This window comes from Crocodylus siamensis, chromosome 10, assembly GCF_052110815.1.
Source record: "Crocodylus siamensis isolate JL-2025a chromosome 10, ASM5211081v1, whole genome shotgun sequence".
NCBI classification, from domain to species: Eukaryota; Metazoa; Chordata; order Crocodylia; family Crocodylidae; genus Crocodylus; species Crocodylus siamensis.
The window spans coordinates 36,763,715-36,778,075 of NC_143404.1; the positions used below are offsets into that span (position 1 = coordinate 36,763,715).

General features: G+C 38.2%; 1 protein-coding gene across 9 annotated transcripts in view; it reads left to right on the plus strand.

The window, feature by feature from the left end:
- The window catches only part of ANKHD1 (ankyrin repeat and KH domain containing 1), a 162,395-nt gene that overhangs the window by 83,238 nt on the left and 64,796 nt on the right, over window positions 1-14,361 (plus strand). For 6 of the 9 annotated variants that reach the window (XM_090021008.1, XM_090021009.1, XM_090021011.1 and 3 more), the window contains exons 9-11: window positions 224-415; window positions 2,326-2,435; window positions 10,645-10,704. In XM_090021008.1, coding sequence (XP_089877134.1) covers window positions 224-415; window positions 2,326-2,435; window positions 10,645-10,704 — 362 coding nt within the window. The remainder of the gene's footprint in view (window positions 1-223; window positions 416-2,325; window positions 2,436-10,644; window positions 10,705-14,361) is intronic. The other 3 variants (XM_090021013.1, XM_090021016.1, XM_090021015.1) reach the window with 1 other exon arrangement.

Here is a 14,361-nt window from a genome sequence, read left to right on the forward strand (position 1 = left end):
CCCTCGCTCTCTGGGGACAGTGTGGTACAACCTGCCTGCTTTGGTGGGGTGGTTGGGGAGGAGCAATGTAGTATGTGACTGCTCAGATGTTGATTAGTCCTAGTGCATGGGAAGAATCAAACTCTCAAGTTGTACTGGCTACAAAACTGAACTGAATGTGAAAAGAGATGCCCATGGTGTTGACTTGCCTGACTTGGTGGATAATTGAACCTCTGTTTCTTAGGAGCAAATATAAATGCACAGACAGAAGAAACACAGGAAACAGCTCTTACCTTGGCATGCTGTGGAGGATTCTCTGAAGTAGCTGACTTTCTTATTAAGGCAGGAGCTGATATAGAACTTGGTTGCTCTACACCTTTAATGGAGGCTGCGCAAGAGGGTCACCTTGAATTAGTGAAATATTTACTGGCAGCAGGTATGTTGACAAAGTACTGAGTGGCTGCCATAAAGGTAATTTAGACGATGCTAATCCTAAACCAGTGTTTTTCAACCTTTTAAGTAGCAAGTACCCCCTAACTTCTGAAAATTTTAACAAGTACCTTCCAGGGGATTTTATATTTACAAACTAATGTGCTATATGTTGGAAGAAGGGCTGCATCTGTAAGGCTGTGATATGTCAGATGTCTGATCTTGTGTGAGTAGGGTTGCCACCATTTACACCAGGGGTGAACAACTCAAGTATGTAGCTGGGCTAGAGGTGGTGTTGGCCAAAGCTGAGAGGGCTGAATGCCAAATTATTATTGGGGAATTTTTTTCTGTAGTTTTGAGAGGAAAAAAGGCAGAGAGTGTTGAGGGGTACAAGTGTACCCCCTGTTTGTCTTGTGTACCCCCAGGGGTACATGTACCACAGGTTGAGAAACTATGCCCTAAACCATGGACTATATGAACTAGCAAATAAAAGTTACATTTAGTGGCAGTGAAGGTTGTAGCAGGACATGCTATCCTTACAGATGTTTTTAAAAAATGAAAAATTGCCCATTCCTTTTCACCATCAATTTTGTGTACAATAATTATAAAGAACCTAATCCCTAACTTCAGAAGACTTGCTTCTATCTACAGTAGGTATCCAGATGCATTTGTGTATCCCACATTCAATATGGAAATTTAGTCTTAAATTACCTTATATGGTCCTATGTGCTAGTCGCATTTTAACTTTGACTACAAGTCTTTTTAGATGAGCACAATTGATATTCTAGAAACTAGACCATGGGGAACAAAAATGCATGAAAGGTGGGTCTCAACATGTCAAAAAGCTTACAGATTAACAAGCTAGTTGAAATATTGTTACAAGGGAAAAGGGGGTTATGTTGATCAGTGCATTTCATATTCTGTTTGTTATGTTTGCAATTTATGAGATTTTTACAGAAGAGCTTTAAACTTTTGTTAATAGCATGTACATCTATTCCTATTAAGAACAGGTGGCTTATTTAAAAGAATTGTATGTTTCCCAAAGTGAAATTGATGTTTATAAAAGTCATCAGATTGGTAAAGTTGGAAAATGACATGCCTTAAACTGTGGGTAAGGGACAATAACAATCAATGTCTCTTCATACTATAACTACAAAAAAGCTTCAAGCTGTCCTCACCCTTAATATTACTGTTGGTGTATCTGCAGGTGTTGCCTCGATTGAGGAAGCAAAGAGGTTTTCCTTGGCATCAGTTGTGTTGTAAAAATAGCTAACAACACTTTTTGGAAATATGAAAATAATAAATCACTCTGGTTTTGATAGCAAAATAATTCCTGCTATAACAATAGGGAAATTATGCATGAGTGCTGTCATGTAGATTGTTAAATTCTTTCAGTGTTACACCATATGGCTGATAATCTGACCAAGAATTAAATTGGCATATCAAAATATTATGTCCCTAAGGTAATAATATTTACTCCAAATTTGGTTCAGTAGCTTTTCTAGTAATGTAGATATCCATACAGTCTACTGCAGAATAGGTACTAAGGGTAAGTCAGTGCAGTCAAGACTGTCAAACCAAATTACAAAAAGAAAGATAATTTCAGAAATGCTGTAGGACCGAAATCTTCAGCGCTGTTCAGGGGGAATTTTGTTCCCTTAGACTACTGTTAGATGTGCCAGACTTCCCTTGATTCCTGCCCCTACTGTTCACATGCAGTTGCAGGCATCTTTCCATGTTAAGCCAAATGCCATTGTGCAGTGAGAGTTTGCCTGTAAATAGGACTGATAAGCTGTAATTTTTATGGTTGTGAAAGGAAGGTTGCTACTTCTTTTGTTAGTGGATTCACTCAACTGAACTGTTTGGGTGGGGGGGCAATATTTACAGTAAGCAGTAAAACTAATATTGTCTTTATAGGAGCTAATGTCCATGCTACAACAGCAACAGGAGACACAGCTTTGACCTACGCCTGTGAAAATGGACATACTGATGTTGCGGATGTTTTGCTCCAAGCTGGTGCTGATTTAGTAAGACTTCTTGTGTATCTTGCACATTAACTATTTTGATTGCAAACTTAACTTATATTGCAGTAAAAGATTGGTAAAAGTAAATGCTATGCACTTAATATAGAGCCAAGTATCAGGCTTTAAAAGGGCTAAGGTATGTGTGCATGGGTGTATTAATCTAAAATAGAACTTGAAAGCTTGCAATATCTGTCCGAGTTACTTTGAGAGGCTCAAATGTATACTAACTCTAGGTGATCCTTTAAATAGATGCACTTGGTGACAGTTGATTTTTCGTCTTCAAGGTGCTCCATTACCTTTCTGCAAGAAATATTTTTCCAAGCTGTTGTATTTTAATCTCTTATTCCTCATCCATCTTCCAAAATCATGAGATTCTAGTAATAGATTGAAAACATTATCTAATTCACTTCTCAGCATTCATCTCCGGACACTTCTAAAATTTTTTTGGTGTTCTTTCAAGGTTAGCTTTCAAATGCTAGATACTTTATGCAGGTAAATGCCTTTTGAATAACCAGAATAATTTGAAGTGTACTAACATCCCTACTTCCATATCCTAATGATCTGCCTTCCAGGGAATTCTCCGGGTTTCCCCATGTTCCTCCCTGGTCACTTAAATTTTGCAGGAGTGTTTTCCATAATACTTTCATTTAAACAGTAAGTTCAGTTGCTGTTTAGAATTTATTGCTGCCTGGCAGCTGGCTGGTTGAAATTTGCTTCTGAATTTATCAATCAGCTGCAGGAATCTTGGACTTTATTTTTTTTTTTTTTAAATTGTGTTTAGTACTTGATTGTTAATAACTCAAATTTTTAGAACATACTTGTGAACTTGCCAGTCCTCTGAGCCTTCTCAGTCCCACTCTGGATAAATGGGGACTCTCCTTGGAACCTTGAAACGACTGAAGAAATAAGCATTCTAGCTTTCTTTTATTCCCAATGCCTCTAGCATACAAAGGAATGGAAAACTAAATTTTACTTGTTTTCTAAATTGTATGCCCATACTGTTTGAGTAGTGCTTTAAATGATTTAACTAATAACATTTAATACTTTCGCAGAAAAAAAACATTAAAATTAAAGTACATCATCCTTAAAGTAACTGACTTGAGCCTGCTGGTCCTTGATGTTCTCGTTTAGCTACTTACACGGGCACATCAGCATTGACGCCTATACTTAACATACCATTTTTAAGTGACAAGGTTTTTTGAGTAAATTAGATATCTTTTATTAGACCAACTAAAATAGTTGGCAGAACTCTTCTTTGCAAGGTTTTGGGTACAAACATCTTTCTTCAGGCAGAGGAAGTGTCTGCAGTTATGTGCTCTTCCTGCATGGGATAGAATAGAAGCCAGAGGTCAGTCAGTACAGGCAGTCCTCAGACTTACGACACAATTAGTTCCTGAAAACCACAACTTAAGGTTGTAACTTGAAACCAATTTTTCCCATGGGATACAATGTTATAAATGGGGGATTGGTTCCTGAACCAAGGCCCAATACCCTGTTTTCACCAAAAATAACCCAGATTTTTGTACTGGATCAATTATAGATGAGTAATATAGCTACATTAATGTATTTATATTGTAAATAGCAATCATATAGATTTGGAAGTACTTCTTTGAGATGACTTTGCTGGACTTTTTGAAGGGTTCTTGGCTGGAGTCTTCTCAGGAGTCTTGGCTGCATGTTTTTCTGGAAGTTTTGGCTGCTTTCTTAAAGCCCAGTGTCCAAGGAATTTTGGACAGAAGTTCTCCAGGGAAATGGGTGATGCAACCAAGTTGTTCACTGGCATGGCTTGGTGTCAGATCAAGTGTTGTAAAGTCGAAACTGATGTCAAAGTTGAAACAGGGTGTCAGTTTATAAACTTTGTAACTCAAAATGTTGCAAGTCAAGGACTGCCTGCATTCAGGAATGCCAGTCAGTGAAAGAGCAAGTTGTGGCAGACAGTGGGTGAGAAACAGGAGTGGGGTGGGCAGACAGTGTAGACCTGGTGATAAGATGTAGCTGGTAAATAGTAGAGAAGTTATCTGGGGTATCAGAAGTTAGGCACGTTATTATGTACCATAAATCAATGCCTGTATTTAGTCCATGATTTTTTGTATCCAGTAGGTTGATGGCAGTGAAGTTTGTAGGCTCATCTGCAGAAGGGGGTTTTGTAAATTCCCTTTTAGGATTAGAACTGAGAGATTGGAGAGAGAGTGGTTATCTTTCAGATATGTGCCCCCACAGGTAATTGGGTATTCTTGTCTGATAGATTTTCAGTGTGTATTCATTCTGGTACACAGTTTGTTTGGTTTCCCTTGCATATTTTCCATCAGGGCACTGGATGAGATGTACTAGGTTTCTGGAGGTGCAGGTATAAGATCCAGAAATGTTGATTGTTCTGTTGTGTGGTGGAGTTATAGTGGGGGTTGTGGAGATATGTTGGCAGGTTTTACATTTCTTGTCTTGACATGGTCTGGATCCATTTGGTGTACTTTGGGCTGTAGGAAGTTTGCTTCTGGTAATGAGGTTGTTAAGGTTTGCTGCTTGTTTAAAGGCTAAGATGGGTGGTTCTGAAAAGATCTCTTTAAGAATTGGGTCTTTTTGTAGTATGGGTTGTAGTTGCTTGTGGATTTTCTGCATAGGAGGGGTGATATGTCATAACTAATGGTGTGCAATTTTATGGGTATTTTCTTTCTGTACTGCAGCAGTTCTTTACATGGTATTTAAGTGGCTCTTTCAAAAGTTCTCCCTCCCTCTCCCTCTCCCTCTCCCTCTGCAGGAGCGTCCTTGTTGGGTGAAAGTGCTTTTCATAGTTGTGAGGGGTGTTCTTTTCAGTGCAAATTCAGTGGTATTGGAGGGCTTGGCTGTATATTAGAGCTTCCTTGGTGTGTTTAGGGTGATTGCTGGTTCTGTGTAGATATGTATGTTGGTCTGTGGGTTTCTTGTATATGGTGGTTTGTATTTTACGATACTGGTTAGTGATCATAGTGTCTAAAAAGGAAATGCTGGTGCTGGAGTGTTCAAGAGAGAGTCTGATGGAGGGGTGATGATTATTGAATTTGTGATAACCTGCAATCTCTGATTTCCTTCATCTTAAGTATAGAATGGTTTAATGGTTTAGTCTTGAGGAATTCTTCCAGGTGGCTCATAAAAAGGTTGACCTATTGTGGGGCTGTTTTGGCGCCTATAGCTGTGCCCATTATCTGGTAGAAGCGTTGGTTATTGGAAGTGAAGCTTGTTGTGTATGGGGATGAAGTGTATAAGTTCAGAACTATCTTTAGGTCTGTACTCTGAGTTGTAATATTCCTCCTGTAGATACGCAAGGCAGGCTTGGATATCATCCTGGTGTGGGATGTTGGTATACAAGATGGTAACATTTTTAAATGAGGCTTTAGAAAACCTGTGTTTAATCATGGTTGTGATACTGCATTGATGAACTGCTGAGAGTTACTGCAGTTTCAGACTACCTCAGTTCTTGCTTATAGGCCTCACATTTTTCTCTCAGCAGTTGCAAACAAAAATTTCTCATTAAAGACCTGGAAATCATTGTTCTTTTTCTCCTGCGAAGGAAATGACACGTTAATTACTTTTAGGCTATAAACAGATGTTGCTAAATGATGCAGATCAGCTGAGCTGGGAAGTGTCTCAACACAACGGATCTACTTCATTGAGCATAAGTAACCAGAGTTCCCTGTTATCGCACAGGCTCAGGGCCTTGCCACGTTGGAGGTCCAGTCCTGCAAGACAACACTCAGGGTGCACCTCTGTAAATTGGGGATTCCTGGGTTTCCATGCTTGCAGAGTTTTATATACCCCGAGTCAGAATCCTTAGGCATGCCTTTGCAAGGGAAGCACTCCCAGAGCTTCAGGGGCCTGATCCTACATGCCCCTGGAATTTATGGGGCAATTCTTGGGACATACGGGTTTGGGCCCCAGAAACCCCAGGAGTGCTTACCTAGGGTGACTGGAGAGCATGGGCAGCTCCAGATTACCTGCTGTCTCCTACCTTAAAACAAATGGATATCAGCCACAAAATAGCAGCACAAATTAATACTGCTTTGTCGTGGCCTCAAATTTTGGCATTTATGATATGACAAAGGGCATGGAAGACTGTTTATTTGCTTTTGCTTTGTGTTGCTATAAAAACTTTTATGGCTGCACAAGGGTGTCTGACAAGGTTGTCCTACTGTTTTTCCCTTAAAAAAACGTGTAAAGTATTTGCTTAATGATGGCCCTTTATTCACTATGAACACTTCATGACTTTGAAATGTCTTTTGAAAGTCTGCTCAAAAATCAACAGCTTTCATAACGTACATTTCTTAGAAACAAACCTGTTTCAGATGCTATTAACACATTTTCAGGAGCGAGTCTGTAGTCATCTTGTGTATTTTCCACTTAATTTTTTTTGTAGATAGGTATGAATGAGGCATGCAGGGCAGTAATCATGGTTTGCATCATTTTCTCACTGTTCAGAACCTAATGCATTTTTAAAGGAAAAGTATATTTTCAGATGCATGCAAGTAACAACAACTTGTAAATCAGAATGAAAACAGGCACCAAGAAGACTGATAGTGACTCCAAATAAAGTTGCTATTGGTAATGATCAGCTGTAGGCTAGACAAAAAGCAGACTTGTGAAAGCACTGCAATCATCTTGTCATCAATTTGCATACAGAAAGAAGATTTTTAAAATCACTTACTTTTATCACGGGATTTAGAATTTATCTAGGGCAAATTTAAAAGGCAAAGAAGTGCACCATCTTAACAAATTTTAGAAAATTTTAATATTAGTTTCCCAAGGGTGTGTGTGATCAAGGCTATTTGATAGTAGTGCAGTTATAGTCAGATAATTGGCTAGTATGGTTGTCATGTTTTTCTTTGCTTGTCCAGACTGGGCCGGAAAGACACAAGGCAGACTTCACTACTGAGATGTCAGCTTGATTGTATATAATCTGTTTGGAACACAGAAACATTTACACTACTGCTTGGAGCCTCTCAGCAGTTCTCTTGTTGAACTTTTGACTTCCTTGTTACTTTGGCTTATTATTAGACTTGTCATCAGTTTTTAATAAACTCACCATCTTTCTACAAGTTGAATCTGGATGTCTTGCCATCAACACCAATAATAAGAAAATTTTCCTAATTTTTTATGTTTCCTACTTACTGTAATTGGAGTATATCATAACCTTTTATTGAATATAGTCTCTCAAAAACCTCCATTGCAACTTTCTTTTAATATTAATTCTTAATCTTTAGCTTCTCTGTCAGTTAATTACACTGTCCTCTTGTCATCCAGGCTCCTCAGCCTTAAATGCCATATTTGGCTACTCTCTGTCCTGCTCCCTCACCCCACATATCCTAGGATGTCACCAATCCCATCAGTTTTTCTCATATAATATTACCAACTAGTTCTTTACCTTCACATCTTCTGTTTAGTTTTCTTGGTCCTTTCGTCTTAACTACCACAACTTCTGTTTCCCTGACCTTACTGTTTTCCTGCTTGTTCTTCCTTTAGTCTATCCACATGTAGCTCTGAACATTTTTCTTTGTGAACCATTTCAATACAACACTTCTTCCAAAATGTACTTTTAAAATGGAAAGAAGCAGCTTAATCTTGGATTCTCTATTAAGGTCTGGAGCAGTGGTATTTGGGAAATTCTGTTAGTCTGCATTTGTGTAAAATTGACCAGTATCAACTTTGATTTTAAGATGTTTTAATTCTACTGAGTGGATTTTCTGTGCACTGTCTATGCCCAGCTCAGGTTCCAAGTAAATCTTTTTTCTGTGGTTGTAGGAAACAGCCAGTAGTAAGAGAAGTTTCCAGCAGTCTCCATCCATTTGAGCCCTCTTTAATTTCTCTTTTCAATGTGTCAGTTCGCCTTCTACCACTTGCAGGGACATTTAGTTCGGGCCTCTGCTCTTAACTATGCTTTGTCCATTAGTACCAGGGGAAGTGTGCACCTTATTGACCAACTCATTCAGAAATGTACCCCTCTCTCATGCCCATTATTTTATTTTGAGCAAAGGGTGTTTGGGATTTTTGTTTGTTTTGGTTTTTGATAGCTGCAGCTATGGCAAAATTGGAAAGCAATGCTAGACCTGTGGAGCAGGAGTGTTAACAATATGTGGTTATTGCTGGCAGGACTGTGTTAGGCAGATGACCCCTGTTCTGAGGCAGCTTACTTTACCCCAGTCAAAAATAGCCTACACCAGCCCTTACTCTCCACAGGGCAGGAGCATCTGAGATGCAGAAGTTATTGCATATTAGCTGTGTAGCTGATAATCTAAGCTAATTGTGAAAGGTATAAAGCAAAGTAACTACTTCTAGTGCCTGCTTCAGAACTTCAAAGCACATTTGGCTTTTGAAGTGCCTTCATCTCTCACCAGTCCACAAGTAGAAATTGCAGCAAGACCTAATGATGACTTTAAAACAGCTTAGTGGATGTTGAAACCAGTGGAGTCCTACAGCTATTTCTCTTGGACAGTTTCCTGCCTCTTGGGACATGCACCTTAAGTAACTTCCTCAGTGGTATTGTGTACATGCATTGGTTCCAGGATTCCATTCTTCCAGTATGCTACAAAAGCTGCATGTTTAGCTTTCAAAATGAACCCTCTCATTGTAAGAAAGAGAAGGAATATGACATTCAGTCAGTCTTACTCAAAATGGAAAAATACTGTCTTCCATAGTGGCAGTTGAACAGGTTCTAATTGCATATTACTCTTAAAGTGTTAAGCTGTCTGTAAAAGTTTTGAGAGAGAGCTCTAGTGATAACTAGTTTGCATCTTGCCTTTTAACTTTAGGTGCCTAACTGGGGACTTCCTACAGAATCTGTCAGGTGTTTTAAATCTTAAGTGTGCCTGTTCTGGAATGGGTAGAACCTGAGAGTATATTAATTGTCATGCAGATTATTCTTTTGGTTTGTGAACTAGGATATATCTTTTCCAGTTCTTGAATACCAAGTATACTTAACTTCTAGAAATTCAGCTAAATTGATAGGAGTGCATTACCTTAGCTTTGCATGACCTGCTAGAAGGTGGTGGATGAAAAGATGAAACGACTTGTTTTGCTCCATTGGAACCAAAGTCATTTTTTGCCCTTAAGGGAAATTGTTAACTAAGATATCTTTGCAACTGAACATTTAGAAGAGTCTCTAATGTGGACATCACTCAGCTGGAAAACTGGCAAACAGTTCTGTAGCTGTGGGATTCTGAGGTATGTTGAGCTGCAGTTTCCGAGGCACTGTCTGATTCATGCAATACTAGAGAGATCTGATGTACATTAGGAATATGGGTACTGTTGTACTTGAGTAGGCACCCATAAAGGCCCCTTATCTCAGGTAGTTATGCTCCTCTAAATCCTTCTAAACTGGCTGGAAATTCTATAAAGAAAACTTTTCTTAAAAGAATCAGACTGATTATTCATGCAACTTGTACCCTAAGAAGCAAGGAAATGCCAGGCAATGGACGTATCTTGATTATACCCTACTGCTTAAACAGTACACTTCTCAGTGAGTGATAAATTCTTTATTATCACAGGAATCTTCCTTTTTGCCTCCAGTTGATAACACTACAAATTTCCCTTGCACAGTAACAAAACTGTAATTAGAACCTCAGTTTTCCTTGAATGCATAACATACTGAACGCTTAACCTATGTGCTTAAGTTGGTGCTGAATACGTGCTAATATTTTGGGTGTTGCAATTGAGGATTTGCATGACTTTGTAAGGAAGTTCAATCTGCTTCCCTCTGTTGTTTTTTAGAAAATCTGGGGAAAGTGATTAGTGGCAAGTCTAGTAGTGAGAGTTCACGTTGTCCATCTTCACAAAAAACCTATGAAGGACACTGAAACTGAATTCTTGCAGCCATTGCCTTCTGGTTGTTCTGCTTGGCCTTCTGGTGGTTCTGCTTGGTTACAGAATGTGCAGCAAGCTCTGTTCTTTCCTGCTGGGAGTGAAGAAGAAAACCCCATCTGGTATTTAATTTCCAAGGTTGCCATGTGTAACTTCCACACTCCCTAAGAGTCTTGGGTGGTTTAGGTTGAGGTCATGACGGTGAGGAATGCAGCTTACAGTTAAGTACTGTGCTCTCCTTGCAAATTCCAGCAAAATAAATTTCCTCTCAAAAATAGTTTCAGCTGATAGTGCTGGCCAGTTGAAATTGTAGTTTCCAGGTCTTCATGGCCAACATGAATTTTATTTGCAGAATAAGATCCGTGAGTTCTTCTTTTTCCTTCCGCAGGACAAGCAGGAGGACTTAAAGAAGACTATTTTGGAGGGCATAGAGACGGCCAAGCATCAGGTGAGGTTGGCCTTTGATGCTTGTAAGCTACAACCTCGAGAAGAGATGCTCACATCAAGCATGGCTTGAGGCACCTAGATTTCAACAGAGGTGCAAGGACTTTCTGGGTAGCATAGAAGATCTCTTTGTGCTCTACTTCCATTTTTTTTTTCTGCAAACCACTGGGTTTTTTGATCATTTAATTTCTTAATTACAACCCCACTCTTCCAAATATGGGAAAGCTTTACTTCATCTTGGCTGCTTTCCAAAGGTAGGAGTGGCAAGACTCGGGGTATGATAAACGATGGCATCACATCACCATAAGTTCTTTTGATCTTTAACTATTCATGTAAAACCAGAAATCCATTTGGGTTTAAGATCATTCAGAAATTCTTGTACCTCAGATTTGTTTGTAAAGGATACCATAATGGTTTCCATAGCATTTGAGTTTTGTGATCAGAGTTCAAGTCTTAAGAACTATATAAAGGGGACCAAATTCATTGGAATTTAATTTGTTTTTCTGTTGAAAATTTGATGGGATGAGAAATAGTCAAATTGACTTTACCTAGAAATTCTTTGGAACAGTACATTGAACTAGATGCTTTTTAGAGGATTTGAGTTTAATTTAATTGAAGGTATTAGAACCCATTGAAACTGAGAGGCTTATTACAAAAGAATTCAAAAGAAATGTGGTTTTGTTCCTTGTAATTTAAAAAAAAAAAAAAAAAAAGTATGCTGCATCTGTTAAGTATACAAGCATGTCCCAAACATTCAAACTGTGATTTTTTTTTTTAAGTGTGGTAGTCCGTTTGCTTTATTAAGAGATCATTTTCTTATTCATCTAGGAATAACTGTTGTTGTAATGTAGCTACAGTCCAGTACTGAACAAGCTAATAACTAGCTGGTCTAGGATAGATATGTATCAATATTTTATTTTTTAAATTTACATTGGCCTTTTTCATGCAAAAACTCTTTTTATATGTGATCTAAGAAACCGAGAGCTTGATATTAAAGGTAATCTAAGTAGTCATTGTATACTTGAAAGCAGTAAGCCCAATTTGCTTCATTTGGAGCTTCTCTCAGTAATATATCAGCTCCTTAAACTGTACCAAGTTATACCTAAGTTGTCTTGCACAGTTCAAGCCTAAACATGCACATAATTTCCAGGAGCTCTAGTTCAAAGTAGCTCTGACTCCCAGTGTCTGAACTAAGCCAGGAAGTCTGTATAGTCTTTAGTTGATGCATACCATATGTCTAGCTACAACAGTATAAAAACCTGCTTACTCCACAGATTTGTTGTTTGTAAATCTTTTATATCTGCAATTGTGTGATACCTGAATTCCCATAAAACTTTTACTATAGACTACTTTAATAGTCATTAAGGCTGCTTACAGACATGGGGAAAAAAAAATCAGTGCTTTACTTTCAGATTGGCACACCCCCTCACCAAGCACAGTGCATGCCCAGAAGAGGCATTGCATCAGTTTGACCCAGCACGTCCAATATCTGTGTAGATCATGTGCTTCAGCAGGGCTTTTGGGTGCTTTTATCTTTTTTTTTAAAAAAAAAAAAGCCCTGCTGAAGTGCATGATCTATATAGACATTGGGCAAGCCAGGTCAAACTGACACACTTCCTTTTTCAGTAAAGCACTGTTTTGGGGGGGTGGTTTTCATGTCTGTCAGCAGCCCTAATTGTTTCCTGTAAAAGACTATTTGATGTTTCCATAAAGCACCAGTTGGGTAAAAGATTTCTGCTCAGTCACCAATAACAAGAATTTTTTTCATCCCAGCTGGAAATGCCATAGCATAGTCTAGCAATGGAAAGAAACAAAGGGCAACCATCTTCCCCATTTTGAATCATTTGATTCTTAGAAACTTATTTTTCAGCTGTATGGTCTGTTTGTGACATCAGTTTCACCTTGTACAAATTGTAGGCTTCAGTTGCTGATATATTGATACATTCTGCAATCTATGGTGAATGAAGTGATTTTAGCGTGTGTGCAAAGTTCTTTTTCAGAGATTGTCTGATCTTATTGTATTCACCTCTTTGTATCTGTCCTAATGGTGCCTTATACCACAAATATTAAAATAGTTTATAGAAGTTGGATTAAAAAATTCAGTATGTGCAGTCTTCTTGCTAGGAGTAGTTTATAAGCATATGCATGAAAACTTAAATGAAAACACATTGCCCAATATATGTGGTCATGCTAAAGCCTTTTTGGTTTGTGAGCAAATCGGTAATGAAAACAATTTGAAATATAATATAAACTACATTCAGGAGTGTGAGTGGTATTTACTGAGAATTGGACCATGCTACCTTCTTTGGCCCACCATCTAGTGAGTAGAGCTGATGTTGCAACAAGGCCTTTCAGAACCACAAGGTTCATCTCTCCTAGAAGTGTCCCTTATGTTATTGCCCTGCCTTGTCTTCATCTCAAACAGATACCTCAAATGGAAAATGTATGTCTAATGTAGTAGTAAGCAGTTTCATGAATCTTATTTTTATATCCTTTTGAGCTTGTATTTCAGGACAAATTTGCAGGGTCCAATATTTCTGATGCCTGTGAAATCCCTCATCTCGTTGTCTTGTGTGCACATATATTGGATTCTTGCTGTTTCTCATTTAAGAGCAAAACAAAAAAAAAGACCTTTTTTTGGCCTTTTTCCAGTGAGATTCTTAAGAAACTTTTATCTTTTTGTTTTCTACATTATATACTTGGGGTTCCCATCAAGCACTTCTGAAGACATCTCTTCTTCCATATGTTCTTTCCATATCTGTTTAGCTGGGAAAAATTTATTTATTGGTGTTGTTAACTGAAAGGTTGGTTTTATAACCTGAAAAAATTCACCTCTATGACATTAGGATTCATTCTGTAGGTTACTTTGCAGCTCCAAACATATTGAGGCCTTGTATCATAGTAAATTCAATTGTAGAGCTATAGTAATTGAAAACTATTCTGTGATTTATATACCTACTTCCTCTAGTAGTCCATGCCTGTTACTCCAAGCACAAATTATCCAGAAGTTGTTGGATATAAGAACACTTACACTGTAGGTAGTGGGTGGTTTCTGTCCCATTTCAGAAGAGGTGTCATTCATAAACCAGAGGAATTTTTAGTGCATTTGGATGTTTCAAAGATGAAGTCGGGAATTGGACAGGCAAAGAAAACTAATTGTTTTGAAGATAAACAAACTGAGCCAATATTACTTCTGACTTCTCTTTTTCTGGAAATTTTGGTTTAGAACAGTAGTATGCATTTTGTTCAAGTAGTGAAATTTAAATTATTTAAAAAGTGCTTTGCCTCTGAAGTATTTTCTTTCAAACCTGTCTTTATATGGTAGCGTGTATAGGAAGACAGCAGCCACTGGCTACATATCGTCTGTATCTCAGTAGGTGAAGAAAGGGAAAATTAGTAGCTGTGACACAAAACAAACGTCTTCAAAGTTTAAGGCTCACCGTTTGTTGGGTTTTTTTCATGTTCACACAGAGTGCACATATGACCTTGATTCTTTCCTCTTTTTTTAAAAAAAAAATTTTTTGCACAGTAAGCTACATAGAACCTCCAGTTTGACACTGTCTTATTGAGATGTAGAAATCATTTGAAGGCTAGAACCCAGTTTGTTCTAGTAGTTCACTTCACTTAACTTCTGTCTAGAGCAGTAGTTCTCAGCCAGGGT